General features: G+C 46.1%; 1 protein-coding gene across 4 annotated transcripts in view; it reads left to right on the top strand.

The window, feature by feature from the left end:
• OVOL2 (ovo like zinc finger 2) overlaps positions 1-26,447 on the top strand; it is a 69,278-nt gene that overhangs the window by 19,934 nt on the left and 22,897 nt on the right. The window contains exons 1-4 of one of the 4 annotated variants that reach the window (XM_032351482.1): positions 18,630-19,112; positions 19,384-20,651; positions 21,106-21,210; positions 21,325-21,548. In XM_032351482.1, coding sequence (XP_032207373.1) covers positions 20,552-20,651; positions 21,106-21,210; positions 21,325-21,548 — 429 coding nt within the window. In that variant the 5' untranslated portion in view covers positions 18,630-19,112; positions 19,384-20,551. Of the gene's footprint in view, positions 1-18,629; positions 20,652-21,105; positions 21,211-21,324; positions 21,549-26,447 lie in introns of those variants that run through there. The other 3 variants (XM_032351481.1, XM_032351480.1, XM_032351483.1) reach the window with 3 other exon arrangements.

The following is a 26,447-nucleotide window of genomic DNA, read 5'->3' as shown; positions in this document are numbered from 1 at the left end:
AAGGTCAATAAATTAAATGGGTCAGTCAAAGCAGGTGTAGGGAAAGGGGGAACGTTGGGTTGGGAGCCACCATCCTTCAACTGCAGCCAATTCCACTCATGAGGGAGCACGGACCTTGTATTGCTGAATCTCCCACTTTTTTCCAGAGGCAAGATGGCTATATTTTTATATGAAATCTCCAGATCTCATACCGGGGCTATAAAATGTGTTGGGCTGCCAATTTGAGCTCACTGGTGCCGAGAATGAAAACACTGGATGCGGTGTCACACTCGTCAAACATTGCACGCGTGTCTCTCCTAGCATCCTGTGGCTTTTGAAAGTGAAAGATGGTCTGTCTTTATATTTTCCAGCCAAGTCCAACGGGATCAGACTCAGTGTTTAAAGCTGTAAGTTTCGGCGGGGATGTGGAGCCACGGGGGTTCCCATACGCTGCTCATGGGTGTGTGAACCGATTCAAGCATGTGGAGAACTCTCTGGCATTAAGTACCAAGACTGAGCATACAACTCTCTTGTCCCTATGACCCAGCAATGCCACTGAAGGTAAATATTGAAAAGAAAGGCAGTGGATATTGACTAAGAGACATGCCTTAGAACGTGCATAGGAGCATTATTAGGAATAGTCAAAGACTGGAATACGATGATAAAAAAGGTACCAAAAAAAATGAACACCCACAAAGTAAACATTTATTGCTTGTTTGTTACATGCAATAACTCAGTAGATCTCATAAATAAAAAATTTTTTAAAAACATTTTATTTACTTATTTCAGACAGAGAGAGCAAGTGAGAGCATGAATGGACGGGGGCAGGAGCATGAATGGATGGGGCAGAGGGAGAAGCAGACTCCCCACTGAGTGCAGAACCCCATGCCGGGCTCTATCCCACAACTCTGAACCAAAATTAAGAGCTAGATGCTCTACCGTTTAAGCCACCCAGGGGCCCCCCCAGTACACTTTTTTTTATTTGTGCACTTTTCTTAATGCATGTTTCAAAATATTATTTGGGGCGGAGGAGTGCCTGGCTGGCTCAGTAGGTGGAGCATGCGACTCTTGACCTTGGGATTGTGAGTTTGACATCCATGTGGGGTGGTGAGATCACTTAACAATAAAATTGTAACAAAAATTTTTTAAAAAGCAAAATTGGAAAAAATGGAATACTTCTTCTACCTGGGTCTGGAAGGGAGGACAGCATCAACCTGGATTGAGCCTCTGGGTGCTGGGCTTGGACGGGGAGCATGAGCGAGCACTAAACCTTTGATTTCTTAAGTCTGTAGAGAATAGGGCAGTGCTCTGGGGCAGCTTGCCGGTCCTTCTCTCGGATCTGTCTTCCACCTCCCTAGAAAGGGAAAAAGAGCGTCATCCTCGATCCGCTGGAATGTTGACATGGTGGAAGCAGACCTCCTGGGGGCACCTGAGTGGCTCAGTCATTAAGCGTCTGCCTTAGGCTCAGGTCCTGATCCCAGGGTCCTTGGATTGAGCTCTGAATTGGGCGCCCTGCTCGGTGGGAAGCCTGCTTCTACCTCTCCCACTCCCCATGCTTGTGTTCCCTCTCTCACTGTGTCTCTCTCTGTCAAATAAGTAAATAGTAATCTTTAATAAAACAAACAAAAAAACAAGCAGTCATCTTTCTTATGGAAGCTTCTATATTTTAGGGTCTCTTAGTTACCACAGCTGAGCCTCTGCCCTTTCCCAGGTGTTAACTTGTGTAGCTGTCGTCATTCACCGACGAGCCACGGGGCCACAGCTGTGGAAGTACCTGGCGGGCTGCAGTCACTCAGAATGGCCGTGGAGTCTGGGCCTCCGCAGCAGTGAACTGTAGAATGGAGCTCTGGAAGGAACAGCATTATGTCAAGCAACGAGGTAGCCAGGTTAGAGAATGGTTCTCCAAAGTGGGCTGCAGAACAGCAGCACCGGGACCTTGTTAGGAATGACTCAGAGACTCTGGCATGGACTTGCTTCGCTTGGCGGGCAAACCATCTGGGGGATCCCGACACACTCTCGAGTTTAAGAACCACCGGCTTGGAAGGGCCAGCAAACTTGCTCCATGAAAAGCCAGATCGTAAATATATTAGGTTCCACAGCTCCTGCAGTCTCCGTGGCAATGATTCGGTGTGCCCTTGTAGCACTCAAGCAGTCACAGGCCATCTGTAAATGAGGGGGCGTGACTTGATTCTTTATTCTCTGGGGCCGAGCCCTTCTCTCCGGGTTCCTCATCTTAACTCCTAGAGGCTGTCTTAAAAATCTGTGAAACTCTGTAATAAATTTCCTTTATGTATTAAAGTCTCATAGTAGCCAATAGAGTCACCCGTCCTGGGGGCATCTGCATTTCGGTGTGGGACGATATTTGGTGGTGGGAAGATATATTGTGTCCCAATATCCACGTCAACCCATGGGTGGATGGATGTTTTTGAAGTAGGGAGAGGCTTTTGGTTTCCCTGGAGTTACACCTTCAGGGGACAGACTGATCTCATGTAAATTCTGATCTGTCCGTTTGGACTCAGATATTCCTGGAATAAACCTGTGTTTATTGTGGTGTTTGTTGGGAGCTTTGGGTAGCTTGTTTTATTCTGGGTTCAGAGCGTCTGGAGGGAGGAGCTTGTGTGGAACATGCGGACATCCCTCTTCCCCTAGGCTGCCCCCCTGGGCTGGGGATGCCTTGCCCCTTAGGAACCAGAACAGCCTATACCAGTTCTCCCCACTGTGTAAGCAGAGAACAATCCCCACCATGTCCTTGTGCGTGCAGGTACTAATGCCATCAAGCCAAGGTAGGCAAGTACCTCCTATCCCTGCTCTACTCAGTGCTCCCCCGCTCCATGGGTTGGATGATCCTGCCCAGAGTGGTAAGGACAGATCTTTCAGTCTCCTGACTCAAATCCTAATCTCTTCCAGAAACCCCCTCGCAGCCACACCCAGAAATAATGTTTTACCAGCCTCGGCCAAGCTGACACATTACACTGGACTTCAGAATCCTCCCAGGCTCTAAGTCAGTGACATGAAAGTCTCACTGCATCTCATTGGCTCTGAATGGGTAACACACTACCCTCTGTGACTGGTGAAAGATCATTGCTGATTAGCTGTTCTGATCCATCTGTTCTATGCTAGAGCTGGAGTGAGGCCACTAGGGAAACTGAGGGAGAGAGAGAGAGAGAGAATGAGGAGGTGGGGTGTTTTAAGGAAATCAAAACCCAGGCACTACTCCTGAGATGGTAGGACTGGGGTATATCTCAGTTTGGGTTCCCCCAGAATCTGACCATGAGCCGAGTATTCAGATTGAAGTAGTTTAGATCCCAGGGCAATAGGGAAGCAAGATAAGAAAGAAAAGAGAGTCAATAAAGAAAGGGTGTGCTATCAAGGAAGTTTTTTCTGTGGGCGGCTGAAGCCCAGTCCCACTGGGGAACTCAGGGATACAGTACAGAGCCTGCCTCAAAGTTATCCCAACAGAGGAGCAAGGAAACTGGAGTAGTTACCCAACTCTTCCCTTTTGGATATAGAGCTTCTTCTAGGGCATTAATTCTACTAACAGCAGCTGGCCCTGCACACTGACAAAGCCAGCTCTTATGCACCCCACCTCCCCCACAAAAAGTCCTCAGGCAAGAGAATTTGGAGGTGTTTGCTGCAAGCAGCCATAATGTGTAGCGGTGAATGCCGAGTAGACGTGTGTGATGTACTAGCAATGTCTGCCACAGGATACCAGGACAACGAATACCCTCTAATCCTCCCCCATCTCGTGCTAGGGATCCTTACCCACAGCAGGTGTTGGGTCCTTCTTGGGAGCCCCTGAGCAAGGCACATTCTTCATTCTGACAAATGAAAGAAAACATCAAACCCATCCAAACCACAGAAATCAGTGAGTACCCAGAGCAAACATCAAGCAAACCCTATTTCATAGGTATTACCTCATCAAAGGAAGAGAAGGTTTGCAGGCAGACACAGTGTTCTGGGCCACAAGCGAAAGCTCTCAAAATGGCATAGTTGGCTCAGTTGATAGGAACAGATGAGCTGAGTTCAAGACATCTCCACCTAAAGCTCATGGACCTGGATTGGGAAGTGTGGACATCCCAGCAGAACTCAGAACTGCTCCTGGAATTTAGTGGATGAATGCTGGACCCCCAGAAATCTCCCACAGATGTTGGCCACAATCCTAACCCTTCAATTGGTTAATGTATCAAAATGGCCAACCACTATAATTTCCACAACATGAACATGACAATTGAGCATCTTTACATTTCCTACTTTGCTCCCTTCTTTCATGATCTTATCTTTAAATCTTTCCATGAGTTCCTTTAGCAACTTTTTTTTTTTTTAAGATTTTATTTATTGGGATGCCTGGGTGACTCAGTTGATTAAGCTCCTCCCTTCAGCTCAGATCATGATCCCAGGGTCCTAGGGTCAAGTCCTGCATCGGGCTTCTTGCTCAGCGGGGAACTGCTTTTCCCTCTGCCTGTTACTCTCCCTGCTTGTGCTCACTTGCTCTCTCAATTAAACAAAATCTTTTTTAAAAGTTTATTTATTTATTTATTTGACAGAGAGAGACATAGTGAGAAAGGGAACACAAGCAGGGGGAGTGGGAGAGGGAGAAGCAGGCTTCCTGGTGGGCAGGGAGCCTGATGTGGGGCTCGATCCCAGGATCCTGGGATCATGACCTCAACCGAAGGCAGACACTTAATGATTGAGCTACCCAGGCACCCCTCTTTGGTAACTTTAAAAAGGACTTATGCTTCTTTACCTTGATTTCCTAACTATGGTGGGTTTTTTCTTATTTTTTAAAAATATTTTACTATGATCTTCATGGTGTCTGGCTCTTCTGATCTTTTTGGGAACAGGGAGACATTAGAAAAATATCTTTTTTAAATGTTTCTTTCCTTTTTTAAATTTTAACACGGCAATTTGTATGACCTGGGAATTAGTTAATCCTTATAACTCGAACACTTAAAGAATCCCACTGGTAAATTGTTTAGCTCTACCTCATATCTAAGAGGTATTTTAAACTTAAGAAATTTTTATTTTAGGTGTGTCTTTTTTCAAGGAGTTTATAGTTGAGTTGGAAGTATTTATCTTTAAAATGGGGGCTTACATTTTAATTCTTATTTTCTAAGATAATCTTTATTTATTTATTTTTAAAGATTTATTCATTTATTGTAGAGAGAGAGTGCGCAAGCCCGTGTGCACACAGCGGGGAAAGGACAGAGGGAGAGAATCTCAAGCAGACTCCCTGCTGAGCTCAGAACTTGGCATGGGCCTCAACCTCACACCCTGAGATCATGACCTCAACCCAAATCAAGAGCCAGAGGCTTAACTGACCGAGCCACCCAAAGGCCCCCCAAATTTTTTAGAGCAATTTTTGGATTACATAAAAATTACATTATAGGGACGCCTGGGTGGCTCAGTTGGCTGGACAACTGCCTTCGGCTCAGGTCATGATCCTGGAGTCCCGGGATCGAGTCCCGCATCGGGCTCCCAGCTCCACGGGGAATCTGTTTCTCTCTCTGACCTTCTCCTCGTTCATGCTCTCTCTCACTCTCTCTCTCTCAAATAAATAAATAAAATCTTAAAAAATAAAATTACATTATAGAGATAGTACAGAAACTTCCCATACACTCCACACCCATATTCTTTATTAATACCATCTTAAATGTGTAGTACAATTGTTATAATTAATCAGTATTGATAAGTTATTATTAACTGAAACCCATGCTTTATTCGATCTCCTTAGTTTTTACTTCATGCCCTTTTTTCTGTGCCAGGATCTATCCAGGATACCACATTACCTCTAGTCATTATGACTCCTGAAACCTCTCTCTCTCTCTCTCCCACTTTTTAAAGATTTTCCTTATTTATTTGAAAGAGATAAAAGCACGAGAGACAGAGCATGAGCTAGGCGGGGTGGGGGGGTCGTGTTACAGAGGGAGAAGCAGACTCCCTGCTGAGCAGGGAGCCTGACTGCATCTTTGATCCCCGAACTCTGAGCTCATCACCTGGGCTGTAGGCAGACATTCAACCAACTAAGCCCCCCAGGTACCCCCTCCTTAAGCTCCTCTTGACTGTGACAGTTTCTCAGACTTTCCTTGTTTTTGATGACATTGTCAGTTTTGAGGGGTACAAATATGTATTTTATAGACTGTTCCTCATTGGACTTTTCTTTTTTAAGATTTTATTTATTTATTTGACAGACAGATCACAAGTAGGCAGAGAGGCAGGCAGAGAGAGAAGGAGAAACAGACTCCCTGATGAGCAGAGAGCCTGATGCGGAGCTCGATCCTAGGACCCCAGGATCATGACGTGAGCTGAAGGCAGAGGCTTTAACCCACTGAGCCACTCAGGCGCCCCTCCTCATTGGACTTTACCTCAAGATTAGACCAGGGTTATGGGTTTGCGGAGAAAAGGTAATGGAGGTAAAGAGTCATTCTCTCCACATTTTTTCAGCGGTGCATATTACCTGCATGACTTACCACCACTGACATTGATCTTGACCACCTGGTTGAGACAGTGTTTGTCAGGTTTCTCCACTATAAAGTTTCTCTTTTCTATACTGTCCTCAGTGGAATGAAGTCACACCTGAGGAGTGGGGAGGGATGCCTCACCTCCTAGAAAATGGCGTAGAAGGCAGGCTAGCCCTCACCCCACCCCCCAAGAGTCCCGCATCCTCTTCCTCAGAACTTGTCAGTGTGTTACACAGCGCAGAGCAAATAAGGATGTGCAGGGTGGGGAAGGAAAGGAAGAATCAAGGATGACTTGGAGGTGTCTGGCTGAGGATGCTGAACAAATGCCATTTATGGAGTTGGGGCTGCCGAGGGTAGGGACATGGGGAAGGAGAGATTGAGGGGAAACATCAACCTTTTTTCTGACTTTCTGGGATATTTTGGAGTCAGCAAATAGGCGACTGGATCTGGGGAAACGTGAAGCTCTCAGGAGGGCAGGGAGTGCTCTGATGACTTTGAAGGTCATGGCATGTAACATCAAGGAGTAGGCGAGATTTTCTTGGGGGAAGAACAGGGAAGATGAAAAGGGGCAGGACCATCCCCTCAGGAAGAGCTGAGAACAGAAGCCAGGTTGCAGGGGGTTCCATGGGAGGGAAAGTGAACACAAAACGAAAAAGCGTGGGCACTTACTGTAGAACACGGGTCGTGGTTCTTGAAGTCAAGCAAACACCTGCAGGGGTTATGAAACCCACACGTCTGGGCCCAGAGTTTCTGAGTCAGGAGGTCTAGAATGGTACCTAGGAATCTGCATTTCTAACAAATTCCTGGGTGAGGTTGATGCCACCAGCCTGAGGACACTTTGAGAACCACTGTCAGAATGAACTATGCTTGGGTATGACTGGGCGTGAGAGAACCGGTGGGAAGGGGGGAGAAAGGAGGACTTCTAAAGATTGAAGATAACAGCATATTTGCTTGTGGGTGGGAGCAACCCGATAGAGTGGGGGAGATGGATGTGGCAGAATAAGAGGGGACAAATGAAGGGACAGTTCTTGGCAACTCAAAAGGGGGCTGGATTTGGAGCATCATGGGGACTTTGGCCTCTGATAGGAGAACAGACATTTACCCCAAGGCAGCACGTGTGCATAGATTTTGGAGATTAGCAGTGGGAGATTGAGAAAGCTTGCTTGTAGTGTTGACAAAGATGGAGACTTGATCTGCAAGCTTCTGTACTCTGTATTCTCAAGGAAGACTGAAGGGAGAGTACTGTAAATGTTGGAGATTTGAGGCAAAGGGTGAAGGTATGAACTGATCATCTTGGGGCCAGGAAGTCAACTTTCCCAGACTGGCCTAATAGAACTTTCTGTAATCAGGTATTATTGAATCATCTGTGCTGTCCAATAGAGTAGCTGCTAGCCACGTGATATAATGGATATTTAAGTTAATTAGAATTAAATAAAAAATAGAAATGTAGTTCCCCAGACTCATAGTCACATATTAAGGACCCATGGTGCATTCTTAGAGAGACGTAGTGGCGCTGTGAAGCTGCATGGAAGGTGAGATTTGTGAAACCAGTGACCCTGGTTTGTGATTTTTCTCCAGGAACATTCACCAGCTCAGCAACAGGTCCAGAGAAGATGGGTGAGACAGGCCTTTTGGGGTGAGTTTTTTCCACAAAGGTGGGTCTGAGGGAGAGAGGACCAAAGCATCAAGGGTGTTGGGGATGGAGTGACCATAACGCAGGACTGTGAAATGTCTGCTGCAGGACCCCAGACGAGAAAAGCCATGAAGCTTAAAGGTCTCTAAAAATGTAAAAAGGACCCTAACAGAATAAAACATTTATCTTAGCTTTTCTATAAACTCCATCTCAGAGATCAATTGTTGACAACCGGAAGTTTGTACAACACTCCAGCTAATAAAGAAAAGAGTGATAGATTTAGAACATCCGCGATCTTTAAGTTACTAATGAAATAAAGCTCATATAAGCAATGCTCATTAATGGCTGTTAAAACCACCAAAAAGGAAAGGATATTTTGTGTCTCTTGTTGGAAGAACTCAATACCACTTGAAGTGTCCTTGGTAAAAAATCAACCGAGAGTCTGATCAAGCTTCTAGGTCCAATCTACAGAACATGTTAGTACCAGGAAGATATGAAATTATATATCTGGGATGTGTTTCAAAATAATCTCAGCAGTGGGCATAAATGAAGGAAGAGTGCAGGGCACCTGGCTGGGTCAGTCAATGGAGCGTGTGACTCTTGATCTCAGGATTCTGAGTTCAAGCCCCATGTTTGGTGTAGAACTTACTTAAAAAAGGAAGGAAGGAAGGAAGGGGCGAGCCCTGGGTGGTGCTGTGGGTCAAGCGTCTGACTCTTGGTTTTGGCTCAGGTCATGATATCAGGGTTGTGAGATCTGGACCTGTGCTGGGTTCCATGCTCAGCTTAGAGTCTGCTTAAGACTCTCTCCTTTGCTCTCTGCCCCTCCCTTCAATGCTCACACATGTGTGTATGTGCTCTCAATTTTTCTCTCTATAATACATAATTCTAAAAAAAAAAAAAAGGAGGAAAGAGAAAGAAAGGAAGGAAGGAAGAAAGAAAGAAAGGAAAAAGGGGCCATTTGATGATTAGTGATGGGTACCTGAGGCTTCATTATACTATTCTTTCTGCTTTATGAGTATTTGAAATTTTCCATAATAAAAACATTAAATAAAAATAACTTCCTGGGGGCGCCTGGGTGGCTCAGTGGGTTAAGCCGCTGCCTTCGGCTCAGGTCGTGATCTCAGGGTCCTAGGATTGAGTCCCGCATTGGGCTCTCTGCTCAGCAGGGAGCCTGCTTCCTCCTCTCTCTCTCTCTGCCTGCCTCTCTGCCTACTTGTGATCTCTCTCTGTCAAATAAATAAATAAAATCTTTAAAAAAAAAATAACTTCCTGTACTGGATACTCATTCTAGATATACGCCTGCATCTCTCTTTCCTTTCATAGCCAAGCATCTTGAAGGCATTATTTCTGCTGGTTTTCTCACATCCTTCCTTCTGCTCATGCCTCCAGCCATGCAGTCCTCCATCTGCCCGTGTCCCTTCCCCAGACCTGCTCAGGCCAGTGTTCCCAGGATCTGCACTCCCTTGTCACTGTTTGCCACATCTACCTTTTTAAACTCTCTCCAAACCAGGATGACTGGAGTCAGACAACAGGGGCTCACATCCGGGCTGACCACATCTTGGCTTGATTTTACTGGGGAACCCCTTTTATTCTCCATCTGTTGGAGAAAATGATGATGACAGTAAGGTATTCCTTCATCGCTACTTACTGCCATGTAACAATCCCTGCCCCTCCTACTGCCCCCCCACCCATGATTTGAGGAATTTGAAGGACTGTTTATAATTTCTGTGGTCTGAAGATTGATGGTCTCAGCTGAGTGGCTGTTCTTGGGGTCCCTTAAGTGGCTGCAGTTAGATGGTACCCAAGGCTTGGTTTGTCTTCACCTACATGCCTGGGCTTAGACTGGGGTAGCCGGAGGAGCTGAAGCTGGTCAGTTATTTCTCTCTCTCCATATGACTTACCCTATAGTTAGCTTGGGTTTCTTCTCAGGATACTCAGACATTGTACATGATGGCTGGCTTCCTGGGGAACCTGGGTGGCTCATTCATTTGAGTGTCCGCTTTGGGCTCAGGTCATTATCTCGGGATCCTCGGATTGAGCCCCGTGTCTGGCTCAGCAGGAGCCTGTTTCTCCCTCTACCCCTCCCCCTGCTTGTGTTCCCTCTCTCAAAAATAAATAAAAATCTTTAAAAAACAATAACAAAAACAAAAATGAAACAGATGGCTTCCCCCAGAGTGAGCATTCAAGAAGATAGGAAGTGGAAACTTGTGTCCCTTATAGCCAGGAACCTGGCCCATCCCTTCACCACATTCTGTTGGTCAAAGCTGTCACAGAGCCTGCCAGGATTCCAAAGGAGGGCCTTAGTGAAGTGCCAGGGAGAAAATCTCAGAGTCTTCAGAAACCAACGCTACTGTCTATAGTAAAAGCACTCTCTTTCTCCGTCTTTCCCACTCTTTCTTCCTACCCTTCAACATTTTCTCAGTCAGAATTTCTCAAAATATTATGTGCTAAGTACTCCTTTGGTTGCAAGAAACATCAACCCCACCACACTGGAATGGACCCTTGAGTCAAAATAAAGATAATAAAATCATGTGACATTGTCTCCCACCCTGGTTTGAGGATCTGGATTTATATATACCTATAAGCATCTTAAGAATATTACATCAGTGACTTTTATGGTGATAGTCAACTCACTCCCAAGTCATCTTTGTACATTTATATTTTGTGGTACCAAAAATAATAGAGATTTGTTGTTTCACATGTATGCCATTAGTTTACATGTCCTCTGTCTCACAGGAATAAGCTGAAAAGTAACTGTGGTCTGGTGACTTTTGGAAAACCAGCTTTCAGTTCATCGCAAAAGGATACATTGCCTTTTCTTTCTTTTTTTTTTTTTTAAGATTTTATTTATTTATTTGACAGAGCAATAATAGTGAGAGAGAGCACAAGTAGGCAGAGTGGCAGGCAGAGGAAGAAGCAGGCTCTCCACTGAGCAGGGAACCTGATGCAGACTCGATCCCAGGACTGTGGGATCGTGACATGAGCCAAAGGCAGCTGCTTAACTGACTGAGCCACCCAGACACCTCAGGACACATTGCTTTTTCCATGAGTCACAGGAGAGAAGAGAAGTAAGGCAGTGTCATTTTAATGGGTGTTTAGTTGAAACTCTTGGCAGCAAGTGAGAAAGCACAATTCCAACTGGCTCAAGCAAAAAAGAGAGACCAAGAGATAGAAGAGTATTTTGACCATGTGGAACCTGAGGACTCAAGTCGTGCTCTCCCATCTCATTGCTTTTCTTTCTCTGCGTGTTCTTCAACCTTGGGCAGCTGCTGGGGGCGAAGGTGGCTGGCTACCCCAGGCTTGCATCCCCTTCTCTCTCAGCCTTAGGGAAAGGGGATCTCAGTTTGGATCTCATGTCTGCCCTTGATGCAATCATTGTGGTCAAGGGGAAGCCTCCCCCAGGAGGGATGGAGTCAGCCTGCCCAAAACTGCACATTCAGGCACCACAAGAAAGCAGATCAGATGCCAGAGGGCAGATGAAAACGCCAGGTGTCCTCTGCAGCTAGACTCTTCCTTTCCCCGCACTCACAGATGTGCCCAGGAGCAGTGAGAGCTCATTGGTGTAGAAGACACACTGAGATCTGGTTCTTAGAAAAATCAGTGTGTTTATAAACAGAGGACCCCGTGGGCAAGGAGGTCCTCCACCAGCACATCTCAGACCGACTGAGGGCCCCGATAGACTCGCTCTTGTTTCTGCTGACCTCAGAATGCACATTCTTCGCATCACGGTGCACCCCTAATGAGGGGCTTCAGAGCAGGGGTTCTTGACCTTTCTAAACTCTCTTGTGAAAAGGATATAAAATGGGCATTTCTCTATCACAAAAGATCTCTTAGTGAAACAGTATGTGACTAGGGCATATTACCCAGTGTCTCGATCAGAGAAGACATTCAATTGACATTGACCGTTGTTATTTGTACAATAGACAAATACTTCCTACGAGCATGTTCACAGCTATGATTCCATTTATTCTCATAGTAACCCTGTGAGGTAGGTGAGAGACACACTATTGTCCCATTTTAGGGATGAAGACACTGAGGCTCAAAAATTTAAATGATTTTGCCATATCCTTAGAGTTTCTCAGTGGCAGAGCTAGATTTCAAAGCCAAGCTGTTGGCTTCTCAGTGCTACCTCCCTGTTACCCCCAAATCACAAATCACAATGCTGACCAAGAAAATGTGGGGATGCCTGAGGACAGCCTTCCAGAACAATACAGGCTATTCATGCCAGTCATCACAGTCTAAGACCCCCTCTGCCCAACAGAAATATGATGAAAACCACAAATGTAATGTTAAATTTTCCAGTAGCCACATAAAAAAGTCAAAACAAAGTAAAAGAAAAACCCAAAATAGGGACACCTGTTGGCTCAGTTGGTTTAGTGGCTGCCTTCAGCTCAGGTCATGATCCTGAGGTCCTGGGATTGAGTCCCATGTGGGACTCCTTGCTCAGGGGAGAGCCTGCTTCTCCCTCTGCCTGCAGCTTTCTCTGCTTGTGCTCTCTCTCTGACAAATAAATAAATAAGATCAAAAAAAAAAAAAAAAGAAAAGAAAAAACCACCCAAAATAACAAACAAACCAAAAAAATACAAATGGAAGTTAATTTTATTACCATATTTTCCCAATATATCCATAATATTATCATTTCAACATGTAAATCAGTATATAAAACTATTAACAAAATATTTTAGAGTCTTCCTTTTTTCATAGTAAGTTTTCAAAATCTGGTATGTATTTTATACTGATAGCACATCTTAGTTCAGACCAGCCACCTTTCAAGTGCTCAAGAGCAGTATGTGGGGCACCTGGGTGGCTCAGTCATTTAAGCGGCTGCCTTTGGCTCAAACGTAATCCTGGGGATCCAGGATCGAGTCCCACATCTGGCTCCCTGCCTGCTTCTCCCTCTCCCTCTGCCTGCCACTCTGCCTACCTGTGTGCTCTCTATCTGTCAAATAAATAAATAAAATTTAAAACAGAAAAAAAAGAAAAGAGCAGCGTCTGACTAACCAGTGATTCTTGTTTTGGACAGTGTAGGACTGAAGGCAAATGAGGCATGCATTTAGGACTCCAGAAAAGCAGGACTGTGAAAGTCAGGGGACTAGGGGAAGAAAGGTGAGGATTTTGCTTTAATGCGTTTAGCTAGAACGTTGCAAATTATTCTAGAAAGAAGAGATTTAAAATAAGCACACAAAACATGTGGGTTGGTGGTGTTTTTATTCTGAATTCCAGTAAAGGGGGGAAGATGAGACACCATAATCTTGTTCTGGGTTAGAAGATAGCTAACTGAACGTCTTACTGCTGTCCAGGGGACAATGCCAGTTACAGAATCAATGGGCCAAGATGCGGCAACAGAACCCACTGTAGCTAGGTGAATCGGAAAAGCAGTTCATTAAAGGATGTTAGGTGGCTTGTGTAATCTCCAGGGGACCATAGAATCAGTTTTAGAAGGGACAAGCCTGTAACGTGCCTCAGACTGCAGTTCCTGGCTTCTCCAGTAGGGGCTCTGTCTCGGCCATCTCTGGCTCAGAGCGCCTGAATTCCTACCACCCTCCGTGACCACAGCACATGGCCACCAAGACCTGACCAAGGCTTCCTTCTTAAATGAAGTGTGTGGCTGTATTCCAGTTGCAGAACCTGGGTCACATCCTTGTACCCATAGCCAGGGAGTCTGTAAAAGCTATTTTCTGTCCCTTGTGAGGAAATGAGACTCGGAACAGAAAACTACCCCAAAGTAAAAGTGAACAAGCAGTACTAAGCTTCCTCAAACATGATACATGTCCACTGTGCCAGTTGGTTTTCTCTTATTTGTTTACTTGTTCATTCGTTTATTTACTTGTTTGTTTGTTTCTTCATTCATTCATTTATTTATTTGGGCTTCATTATATGGGGCTTGAAGTTATGACCCTGAAATTGAAAGTTGCATGCTTTACTTTCTGAGCCAAGCAGGAGCCCCTGGTTTTCTTTTAAAAATTATTGTGAGGGGCCCCTGGGTGGCTCAGTGGGTTAAAGCCTCTGCCTTTAGCTCAGGTCATGATCCCGGGATCTTGGGATCAAGCCCCACATCAGGTTCTCTGCTTAGCAGGGAGCCTGCTTCCTTTCCTCTCTCTCTGCCTGCCTCTCTACCTAATTGTGATCTCTGTCTGTCAAATAAATAAATAAAATCTTTAGAAAAATTATTGTGAAATAGGTATGCCTGGGTGACTCAGTTGGTTAAGTGTCTGCCTTCAGCTCAGGTCATGATCCCAGGGACCTAGGATTGAGCCCCCCTCCTACCCCATTTTGGGGCTCCCTGTTCAGCAGGTAGTCTGCTTCTGCCCCTCTTCCTGCTCTTGTGCTCTCTCTCTCTCCCTTTCAAATAAATAAATAAAATCTTTAAGCAATTATTGTGAAATATATCACACAGACAAGCTTGATTATAATATGCATACATGGTTAAATAATATGAATAATTATTCTTATCCTCCAGGTTAAAAAATACAGCATTACTAGTACTTTGGAATGCCTGCCCTTATTTGTCCTTCCCTAATTTTATACTTGTTTCTCTCTCCAGTGATCGTCACCATTATACTGACTTTTGTATCATTTTCTTGTTTTGCCTAGTATTTTTGAAATTCAGATATAATTGACATATGGCAGTTTATTAGTTTTAGATGTATAATGTAATGATTTGATACATATATATATTACAAAATGATCACCATGATAAATTTAGTTAACATTCATTAGCACACCTAATTATATATTTTTTTTCTTATGATGGTTTTTAAGATCTACTGTATCAGCAACTTTTGACATTTTTAAAAATTAAACTTTTTATTTGAAGATCATGTAGATTTACTTACATGCAACTGTGTACCTTTCATTCAATTTCCCCCAGTGGTAAATTTTATAGAATTAGAGGACAGTATCACCTGCAGGATATTGACAGGGACAATCTGCAGGTCTTACTCAGATTGATATAGTTTGACTTGTACTCATTTGTGCGTGTGTATGTGTCGTTCTATACAACTTTATCACATGGGTAAGCTTGGGTATCAACTACCAGAGACCCTGAACACTTCCATTACCACAAGTTTCCTTCTTGTTGCCCTTTTCTAAATGCTTAACTCCTGACAATCAAACATTAATCTTTTTTCCATTTTTATGTTTTTTTTTCATTTTGAGAATATTATATAAATGGAATCAGATAATACATAACCTTGGGATTGCTTTTTTTATTCAGCATAGCTCTCCAGATTCTTCTAGATGGTTGGTTGGTGCTTAATGGTTTTAACATGTGGGTTTGAATTCTTAAGCCGTTGAATTCCTAATTTATTTTGATTCATTTTAAATAATTATTTGAATCTTACAGTACAATTCTTCTGTCACTTGCTTTTTTTTATTCAATAAGATGCATTTGAGATTTACCTTAGTTAATGGGTGTGGCTGTGGGCCATTCATTTCCACTAGATGCATTTATCACAATATAATCCAATTAGTTAATGATGGGCATTCCAGTTGTGTTCAGGTTTTTATATTTTTGAATAGGATGAATAATGTTACTGTGAATATTCTTGCCTGTAATTCTAGGTGCAAAAGTGCAAGACTTTTTCTAAATTTAAAAACTTGGAGTGGAATTTCTGGCTCATTCAATATGTGCATGTTTAATTTTACCAGATAAAATCCAACTCTTGCCCAAAATGTTTGAATCAGTCTATATACCTATTAGCAATGCATGAACTTATTGTTCTTACATCCAAAGCAACACTTAGCAGTATTGTCAAACGTTTTAATTTTGCCAGTCTGGCAAACATGAAATAGTATTTCATTGTCATTTTAATTTGCATTTTCCTGTTTACTAATGAGATTGAGTATCTTTTTATATGTTGATGGGTCATTCATGTTTTCTCTTCTGGAAAATGCCTGTTCATGTCTTTTTTTTTTTTTTTTTAAGATTTTATTTATTTATTTGTCTGAGACAGAGGGAGAGAGAGCGAGCGAGCACCGGCAGACAGAGAGGCAGGCAGAGGCAGAGGGAGAAGCAGGCTCCCTGCCGAGCAAGGATCCTGATGTGGGACTTGATTCCAGGACCCTGGGATCATGACCTGAGCCGAAGGCAGCTGCTTAACCAACTGAGCCACCCAGGCGTCCCGCCTGTTCATGTCTTTTGCCATTTTTAAAAATTACGTATTTTAAAAAAATATTTTCTTTGTTTATTTGACACTGAGAGAGAGATCACAAGTAGGCTGAGAGGGAGGGGGAAGCAAGCTCCCTGCTGAGCAAAGAGCCCAATTCAGTCCCAGGATTCGGAGATCATGTCCTGAGCAGAAGGCCGAGGCTTAACTTGCTGAGCCACCTGCCCCTAAAATTATGTTTCTTTTTCTAACATTTGAATTCTTTATGTCATCAGAATTCTGATAATTTATAAGGTAAATGTATTGCAAAATTTCTCTCAACTTTTGATTTAGTTTCTCATTCTCTTTACTGTGTCTTTTGATTAATTAATAGTCATTCTTAAATTTTCTGTAGTCGTATTTATCAGGTATTTTCTTTAATGGTTTGTTCTTTGTGTCTTAAGAAATTCTGCTCCAGGGTTGGGGGGTGGGGTAACTCGGTGATGGGCATTAAGGAGGGCATGTGATGTAATGAGCACTGGGTGCTATATACAACTGATGAATCACAGAACTCTAACTCTGAAGCTAACAGCAATTGAATTTAAATAAAATAAAATAAATTTTAAAAAAATAAAAAAGAAATTCTGCTCCATTGTGTGTCAACTATACTTCAATAAGAAAAATAAATAAATAAATAAGATTCTACTCTATCTTATGGTCATAAAGGTATTCTCCATTATCTATTCATCTATGCATATGTATGCACGTACACATTTAAATGTTTAATCCACTGGAAACTGACCATATGTGTGTGCATTATTCAATTTCCTTTATTTTTTTTCTCCAAATGCATTACCAGTCAGTCCCATTTCCCATCTTTCTGAAATGCCCTCTCTCATAAATCAAAAGTCCACATGGGCTCTCTACTCTGCAATAATATCTGATAGAATGAATCTATATGCCTTGTTCTTCAGGAATGTTTTGGTTACAAGCTTAGAACAAGTTTGTTATTCTCACAAAAAGATCTTTTCTTCAAGTATTAAATCCATAGATGACTCTGGGTAGATTTCTAAATGTTATTGATGTTTAGAATTGCAGTTGACACACATCGAGATTTTTCTATAAAACTTTACTAAACTTTTATTAATTCTAGCCATTTATCTGTAGATTCTTCTCCACATAGCTAATCATACTGATTACAAATAATGATAGTTTTGCTTTTTTTCTTTATGATCCTTATACCTTTATTTCTTCTTCTCTGCCTTACTGTACCCACAAAAAGCTGATCTCACGGGAAGTGGAGTGGTGAGAGTAGGCAGCTTGGTCTCATTCTAGGGTGCTGTCTGCTAGAATTTTTTTTTGTAAAAATGGATCAAGCCATGTAACTTATGATTTGTGCATTTTTTTAAAAACGCTATGTTATACTTTGGTAAAAAGTAAAAAAAAAAAAAAAAAAAAATTTCCCCCCATCATCCATTTCCCCATCATCCTAACCTCTCTTTATCCTCTAAGGATCCCACTGAGCAGGTTCGTACCTGTCTATTTTCAACCTGACTACATATTACTGGAGAAAAGAGGTCTTAAGTGAGAACCCCCATGCCTGTTTCCATGCATTTGAAGAACTAGGGAGGGGGCTGGGGGGTGGAGGGGAGGCACAGGCATTGTCTCAGCTGCCGGAGAGGGCAGAATGCAGAGGAGACGTGGAATTGCAGGGAAACAGACTTCCATAAAGCAGAAGGAAAAGCTTTCTAACAGTATTGTCACCTAACCAGAATAGACTGCTTTTTGAAAAAGCGAGCTCCCAGCACTTAGGCATTCAAGCAGGGCAGGACACACACACCTACTAAGGACTTTATGGAGGGTCACCCTGTCCTCCCAGGGGAGAGGTGGGGGGCAGGGTGTGGGTCAGATCAAGACTTCTGCCTCTCTCAAATACCAGCTTTGAGATTTTTTAAAAAACTGAGCTTATTTCTTATCCTACTTTTAGGGGATGCTCTATCAGCTCCTCATAATACTTAGAAAACTAATCATAAAATAGAGTCAACAAAAGCAAAACATTGAAAATGTTAATAATATTGATAAATCCCTCTCAAGTCCGATCAAGAAAAGAGAGAGGAAGATAGCACATTAGAATTCCTTAACCCCGGAAGAAAGAGTCCTCAAATATCATCGTAAGTGTGCATCCAGCAATCCTTGAAAAAAAGTGTAGTTATTCCTGTTAATTTTCATCCCGAATCTGCTGAACGATGCAATGCTTCTTGAGGTTTCTAGTCTTATAATCTGTCATTTTATATTCTTTTCAGATAAAGGACAAAGTGGTTCAGGCACTTATTGATTTGAAATTCAATAAAAGAAAAAAATCTGTTAATGGGGTTGGCCGCCTTTTTCGCAATAGAAGGAATTTTGAACTAAGGGATGTTTTAAAGATTTTTATGAGATAGAGGTCATTCTGTGATTTCATAGTTTTACTTTATTTTACTTTCATTCAACCAAGCTCCTTTCTAGAAAATCTTCCGTTTGTTGGTAGATAAAAATACATTCTCAGATTCTCCCAGCAGCGGCGCCATCAGCTTCACGGACTAAAAAGAAGCCTCGTTTCCTCGTGCCGCTATAGAAATGTCTTCCTACTCCACTCCGGGCTTAACCGGATCAAAGTCTCTTTCGTCCTTAGTTGATTGTTCTCAGAAAATCTGGAGTCCAGACAGGCTTGAGCCAGGAGAGGGTGACCTCTTGAGGGCAGACCCCGAGGCATGGCGCGTCTCCTCGCTTCTCAGACCCAGGAGAGCTGCGCCCCCTCTCCGTGCGCGGGGAGAGTACTCCAACCGAGCCGAGAAATCCGTTACCAGGCTGCTGTGTCCCCAAGGGCCATTCCAGGGCGGAAGAGGACGGGGAAAACCGCTGTGTTGATTCCTCAGCCCTGTGGGCTGGGCGCGCAGCGGGTCAGGTTACAGACAGGTGAGTCTGGCGGATGGGCGAGCAGCGGGCGCCAGGGAGCTTCTGGCTGGACGCGCCCCTGCACAGCCCCGGGAGCCTGCGCAAGTCTGATCGCCCACAGGAGTGCTCGCGCGGCAGCCGTGGAGGCACTGCTGCGCGTCCCCGGGGGCACCCGAGCAGCGGCCGTGAGAGGGACAGCGCGCGCTCCCCAAATGCCGGCACTGCTGCTCTTAGAAACTTGGCATCTTTCTCTTACCAACTCCTCTTCCTTCTCTCTCAACTCCCCCTCCAGGTATAAAGGCAGAGAGGAAAAGCCAAAACCAAAAATAAATACAAAGCTCTCCAGCCAACTCCCCAGTAGCAGCCGACTTCACTTTGCTGGGAAACGTGTTTCCCAACCTCAGAATTTGGGGAGCGGGCGGTTGGGGGGAGACCATAATGGGAGTGGGCAAGGATAAGAAATTTGTTACGAAGCCGCGTTTGCATAACATGCGCTTGGCTTTTGTTTCCATTGTGTGTTTATCTGGGTTGATGGGGCTCTTGGAGCGGTAGGTCTTGGGGTGGAAGCTGCTTTAGCAGAGCTAGCCGACTTGTTTTTCCTAGATTGTACGGCACAAATCAATAATGACGTGTTCTAAAGCTACCGAACTTTAAATCATATTATTACCGTGTTTATTTGGGGGACTGTTGTAAATGATGGGGAGCCTAAGTCCCCAAGTCGCCCCCCCCCTTACGAGATGAGCCCTGCAATCTCCCCGCCGCCTCCACCTTCCGCCCGCCGAGATTTCAACGAGCCGCGGCAACCATCCACCAAGACCGGAGGAACTGAGCCATTTTCTTGCTTGCCTGTCGGAGACAATCCACCTGGGGGCGGGGAAGGGGGGTGCAACTCGCAGGAAGCTCCAACTCTTAGGATGGATGCCCGGGGAAGCGGACCTGGGGGCTTACCTCTAAGAGTTTGCCCTGAGATGCATGTGATGGGGACTGGGGCGAGAGGTTGATTAAAAAATGTTCTTCCCTTTTTAAAAAGGGGAGGGGGGAAGAATCAGACGTTAAATTCTTTTGCAAACATTCATGCCTAAGGAAGGGCTGGAACAGGCAGCCCCGGCCGCCGGAACCGGTCGGACAGGTAGCGAGCTTGTTGACACCGTTATGTTGCAGGGCGCATGCTCACTCCCAAGTTTCCTGGTGCCTTTTCTATTCCACCTTATGAAACTTTTTCCTCGGCGTGGTCTCACCCGCGATTTAAGGCATAGGTGTCGCGGAGCCTGGAGGCTGGGAGTCGCCGGGCGTGCGGGGGAGAGGCCTGGGCCGCGCCGCGGCGGGGGGCGGAGGGAGAGGGCAGGCTAGGCGGGAAGGTGGGCTCTGGCCGCCGGGAGCCGGGGATCGAGTCCCTGCCGCAGTTTCTAGCGGGGAGCAGCCGGGAGGAGGGGGCCGCCGGCCGGGGAGGGGGCCACGCCATGCCCAAAGTCTTCCTGGTGAAGAGGAGGAGCCCGGGGGTCTCCGTCCGCAGCTGGGATGAGCTCCCGGATGAGGAAAGGGCAGACACCTACATCCCAGGTGAGCGCCGCGCGGGGGCCGGGCCTGGGCGCGGGACTCCCGGAGTGGGGGCAGGGGTGGTCGGGTCCCCTCGGCTCCTCCGCCGGGCCTGGACTCCCCACCCCTTGCCGCCTCTTTCGGGGCGGCGGGGAGGGAGGGGTGCTTCTTGAGGAGCGGGAAGACGGAGAGAGGCTGGGAACCCGGGACGCCCTGCGCCCCCTTCCCCCTAGTGGGCGCCAGTAATTGCCCGGCGGCGGGACCGTTGGCTGCCGCGCGGGCCGAGGTGAACCGAAGGAGGGGAGACCGAAGGCCAGTAGGGGCTACTCTTAGTCCCACGTCCTCATGGGATTGCACCAGGATCCGTCAGCCCCTCGGGCTGGGTGGGTTGAGGTCAGACCCCTAACCCCCCTATCCCAGAGACAGGGAAGTTGGCGCGCGGGGTCCGCAGCCACCCAAGGCCCTCGGTTCCTTGTGGGCGCGGAGATTGGGACCGAGGAGCCGCCCCCCAAATTCCGTGCTCGCTCCGGAGGCCCAGCCGGGGACTCGCTCGTCCACCCCCGCGTGTTGCCCACTTGGCCAGGTGCCCAGGTCCAGGGCGGGGCGGCGGCGGCACCGCCCGCAGGTCAAACTGCCGCGGACGCCGGGGCCTGACGCCGCGTGTCTGTGTGTCGGGGCACCGCCCCTCCCTCCGCAGTGGGCCTGGGCCGTCTGCTCCACGACCCCCCCGAGGACTGCCGCAGCGACGGCGGCAGCAGCAGCAGCAGCGGCGGCAGCAGCAGCGCGGGGGAGCCTGGAGGCGCCGAGAGCAGCTCGTCCCCGCGCGCCCCCGAACGCGAAATCTCCGAGCCCGGAGACGCCGAGGGCCCGGGCGGACACCTGGCGGCGATGCAGCGCCCGGTCGCCAGGTCGAAAATCAAGGTACGGTGTCGACTCTGCCCCCGCCGCCACCTGCACCACGCCCTGGCGTCGGGCTCCCGGAGCCGGCGCCCCTCCCTGCCGCGCCCGCCCGCGCACCCGGGCACCGGTGCACCCGGGCACCGAGCGCGCCCTCTGCGCGGATCCTGCACCTGCCTCTGGGTCTCGGCCAGGGCGGCTCTGAGCGTCCTCCTGTCTGCTGGGTAGCCAACGGCCCGCGCCGCTAAGCCCTGGAGGCCGGCTCCTGAGCCGGCATGGTCCGCGGGGGTGGCCTCTGGAACTGCCTAAAAGAACCAGGCCCAGTTTCGGCCCTCTAGTACCCCATTCTGTGTGCAGAGCCTGAAGAATCACCAGGCCGTCGGGGTTCCCGGGTTCGGAAAGGAAGGATCCAGGCTCTCAGGAATTCCATTCTCTGCGGCGCATTCCTAGCGCTGTAATTCTGAGTTTCACACACTTCCTTGCGTTCTGGAGGCAGTGGCGGCTGTTTGGCACACAGCGAACCTCTCACGGTAACAGCTATTCCCATTGACAATTATGGAGTGCCCGTTAGACCGGAGGTCTGTGCTGGGCACTTTAAATTTGTCATCTCTCTCAAATCTTCCTGAATTAAATTGATGGATAAAGGGGTTCAACTGCAAATTGCCTCAGTGCCCCGCCCCCAGTGGTTTGGAGTTTTCGTTACCCCGCATTATCATTCTTCATTCCCTCCCACCTCAAGTCTTCTAGAATGGTAGGCGACATCTTATCGAGACATTCATCTGGCTTTTCTGGGTAGAACTTACATGATCCCCTGCTCAAATGTATCCGCTACCCTCAAGATTAAGGAATCCCATTCCACTTATTTAGTTAGCTGGAGCCTCAGTGGTGTTTTAGGAATCACATGACCCCATTTCCTAGCCTAGTGGGACTCTGCGGGCTCCAGGCCCTGGGTGGTGGGCGATAATTCTTGCGCGCGCCAGAGGGGTCCTGCAGCCCTGCTGCCCAGGAGGGGGATGGGGGAATGGGGAGGAGGAACTCTAGTGTTTGCTGTGGATTGGGTAAGACTAGGTTACTTTTCCTGGGCGAGGCCATCCCTCCCTATGAATATTACTGGTTCCTGGGGTTTTGGCTTGGGGGCTGCCTAGGGTGCATTTGGTTATGAATTGAGGCTAGTGGCTGGAGCCAAAATCCTTTGGAAAGATGTCTTTAAAGGTTGCTACGGCTCATGCTGCTTGGTGTTAAGTAGGCTGCTGAGGTTCAAAGTCAGCCGGCCTGAGGCTTTGTGGGCGCGATGGGGTTAAGTGGGAGGGGACAGTTTGCCTGAGGCTGGTAACTCTGCCCTCCAGGAAATTCTACAAAGTGTCCCACTTGCATATTTATCACCGGCCTGGAAGGACAATTGCAACGTTGTTTTGGGATTGCATGTAGTCTGTTTGCCCCTCGGTCCCCCAATTTCCCAGATTACCCTGGGGAGAAAGTGGCAGGGGGGGAAAGATCCAGTCCCTTAACCAGTATTTTAGGAGCTCTCTCTTGTCCCAGGCATACATCGCCAATGGAGCCCTGGATTAAAGGAATAAATAAACCACAATATTATTTCTATGATCTTGCCTACATGCTGCCCCCAGGGCTGGGGGTTGGGGGCTGGGGTAGAGTGTTAGCTCCGCAACCTTCGCACAACTTCCGGAGAAGTTCCATTTGTTTACTAAGGATGTTTAGATTCCTTTCCCCTCTCAGCCTCCATCTGAAAATAGGAGACATGTTGGTATTAAGATGCTCCAAGCCTCCAGAATTATCCTTTGTAGTATTGGCCGGTTTCAGAGGATTGTCCAGAGGATTGTCCAAATTACTTGTGACTTAGCATATTGCATAATTCTAGAGTTCCACACAAACCCCGCTGCTCTCTTAAAAATTAGTTTCTTAACCCGAAGAAAAGGAATGCTTCTCCAGGATGAGGCCCATAGGTGATGCATAATGACTGAGTTTGTATGACTTAAAGGCACTCACCTAGCAGTTGGCTTACAGGACTAGGGGAGGGGCAGGTTTGAGCCAGTGCCCCGCAGAGAGGCAAAGTCCCATTTAACATTATGGGGTGCCTGCTCTGTGCCGGGCAGCCAGGAGATAAAAATGTTCCCTGCCTCGTATTCTAGAATCATCGAACAGTAATGGTTAAGCACCTAGGCTCTGGCTTTATCACTTTTTAGCTGCCTGACCTTGGGTAAGTGGCTAATCCCTCTTGGCCTCAGTTTCCTTGTCTGTGAAATGGGAATAATAATGATACCTACCATAAAGAGTGGTAAACATAATAAGTGAGTGAAGAGGGGAACATGGTAGGTGCCCATTAGCTCTAGCTAGAATTCTCTGAGTTGGTGGGAAGACACAATTAATTAATAATTCTGTTCCAGCAAAAGGAATGCTAAAGCACAAGCAAAGAGGTAATAAATTCTGAGCCAGGGAAGGTTTCTTGGTGTGGATTTGAGGGCAGCGGGGAAGGGAGAGGTAGGCTTTAGATAGAGCAGGGTCATGGTCTGAGCCTGAAGCTTGAGTAGGTAAAGTACTCAAAGTTCTGGTCCCTGAAGATGGAAAATGGACCTGGTAGGGTCAGAGAGAAGAGTGGGAGAAGGTGAGGAGCTGGGCCAGGGCGAGATGCTGAAGGGGCCAAGCTGAGAGGGGTAGATGTTCCTGCACAGGAGGGGTTCGGAAGGGTCCTGAGGAGGAAGACATCAGTTGGGTCCATCTCACTAGCTGTGTTAGGAACACATTATCTGGCCTGAGTCTTCATTTTCCTGACCTGTAAAATGGAAAAGCAATAGAATCGGCCTCTCACAAGGGTTGGTTAGATGAAATGAGGGTGCAGAGTGTCTAGCACTTTCAAGCATATTCTCTAACTCGAGGGAGTTAGCAAACAGTGATGTATGGCAGGTTTCCATAAGGTGCAACGTTTTGTTGCCTACAGTGGGAACAAGGGATTTGCCAATCCGGCTGTGCTGGTAAGTGGATCTAGAAAGGAGTTGCAGGTGCTGGTTAGGAAACTGGCATTTTCCAGCCTATCTGCCTTATGACTGTGTGCCTCGGGGCAGTTTGCAAAATTGTCTCTTTACTACCAAGGATTCAGTAATTTTCCAAACAGATTGAGGTGGAGAGATCATGTGTATCCAAGAAGGAGGTAGTGACAGGTCCAGGTGGCTTTAAGTCTCTTCTGTGTTGGTGCCATTCGCAGGACTTCAGCTGCAGGGCAGAGACCACCAGGAATCCTGACCACCATTGCCCTTTCTTTGAAGGTTTATCAGGAGCTAAGTAACTCTGAATTTAAATCAGTTAGTTGACAGACATTTTTTCTTCCTGACTCAGTAGCTGGTGGGACCTAGGTGCAAGTGTAGAGTAGCAAGTGAATCTGTCTTCTCCCATTTTCCCCTTCTGGTTCTCTTCCTTTGGCCTCTCCCAAGGGTACTTTAAAAGGAATTGAGTGTAGAATTCCTTCTAAAGTATTTTTGGTCTTTTACCTGGCTCTATAGTCCAAGTCTTCAAGTTGTGCCAGATGTGGGAACGTGTGGTCGTCTTTTTCCTTTCTTCCCATCATTTGTCACCCAGCCCCAACAACCAGTAATCTATGGCCATTCCTGCCCATCCAACCCCCCCGCCCATCCCTGACCCATGATTTTGAAGCAAATCTCATTTATCATATTATTTCAACTGTAATACCTCAGAATGTGCCTCTGATAGATAAAGGCCAAAATACATGATCACACCCACATTAACAGCAGTATTCACATTGCTGATTGTCTTTTTTTTTTTTTTTAAGATTTTATCTGTTTATTGGACACAGAGAGAGAGAGGTCACAAGTAGGCAGAGAGGCAGGCAGAGAGAGAGAGGGGGAAGCAGGGTCCCCGCTGAGCAGAGAGCCTGATGTGGGGCTCCATCCCAGGACCCTGGGATCATGACCTGAGCCGAAGGCAGAGGATTAACCCAATGAGCCACCAAGGTGCCCCACATTGCTGATTGTCTTATAAATTTGTATTTTTTTCAGTTTGCTGAATCAGGACCACACAATGTCTACACAGTGTAATCGACTGACGTGTTTTTCATTTCTTCTATAATTTGTTCACGTTCCCTCCATCTCTTTTTCATGTCCTTATAAGTTAATTATTGAAGAGATGAGTAATTTGCTTGGAGTGTTGCTAACAATCTGGATTTTGAGGAATGCATCACCACGGAGTCTAACACTCCTTGGTCTTCTGTGTTTTCTCTAAATGGGTAGTTGGTTCTGTAGCTGCACTGCCCACCCTGGTAGCCAAAGTCACACGTGACTGTTTAAATTTAAACTAAGTAAAATTAAAAATTAAGTCCCTCAGTTGGATGAGCCACATTTCAGGTGCTCAGTAACCACGTGAGACCAGTGGTTACTGTAGTGGACAATATAGACTAGAACATTTCTGTCATTGCAGAAAGTTCTGTTGGACAACACTTGCTTTAGATGCTTGCTCAAGTGTATTTATTTTAGCTAAAAAAATATGTCAGGGGAGAGGGTCATCTATTAACATCAAGAAGCACACGGTATTTGGTTGCCTCTCTGTGATGTTAGCAGCTGTCAATACTCAGAGTCTAAGGGATTTAGGTTATCAATGGTTGTGATAGTCTGTCCTTCATTTCTTAGCCGATATTCTTGTATAGAGATTTATTTCCCCTCCCCTGCTGTTTGGATCCCAGTGAGACAGTTCCTTTAGGAAAGGCCAAAAAAGATTCCCTTCGTGTAACAGTTTTCCAGCTAATCTGCTGGTTCACCAGAATTCTACAGCGATGGCCAACTTGTTTATTTTTAAAATATTGTTGTGAATCATGGATTTAAGCGGTTTTTAAAAACCCATCCATTTGATTTTTGTAAGAGAGCATAAGCTCTGTCCCTAACTCCTTGCCTATTGTCTTTT

The sequence above is a fragment of the Mustela erminea genome, chromosome 7 (genome assembly GCF_009829155.1).
Source record: "Mustela erminea isolate mMusErm1 chromosome 7, mMusErm1.Pri, whole genome shotgun sequence".
NCBI classification, from domain to species: Eukaryota; Metazoa; Chordata; class Mammalia; order Carnivora; family Mustelidae; genus Mustela; species Mustela erminea.
This window is presented reverse-complemented; position numbering and strand designations above follow the sequence as displayed.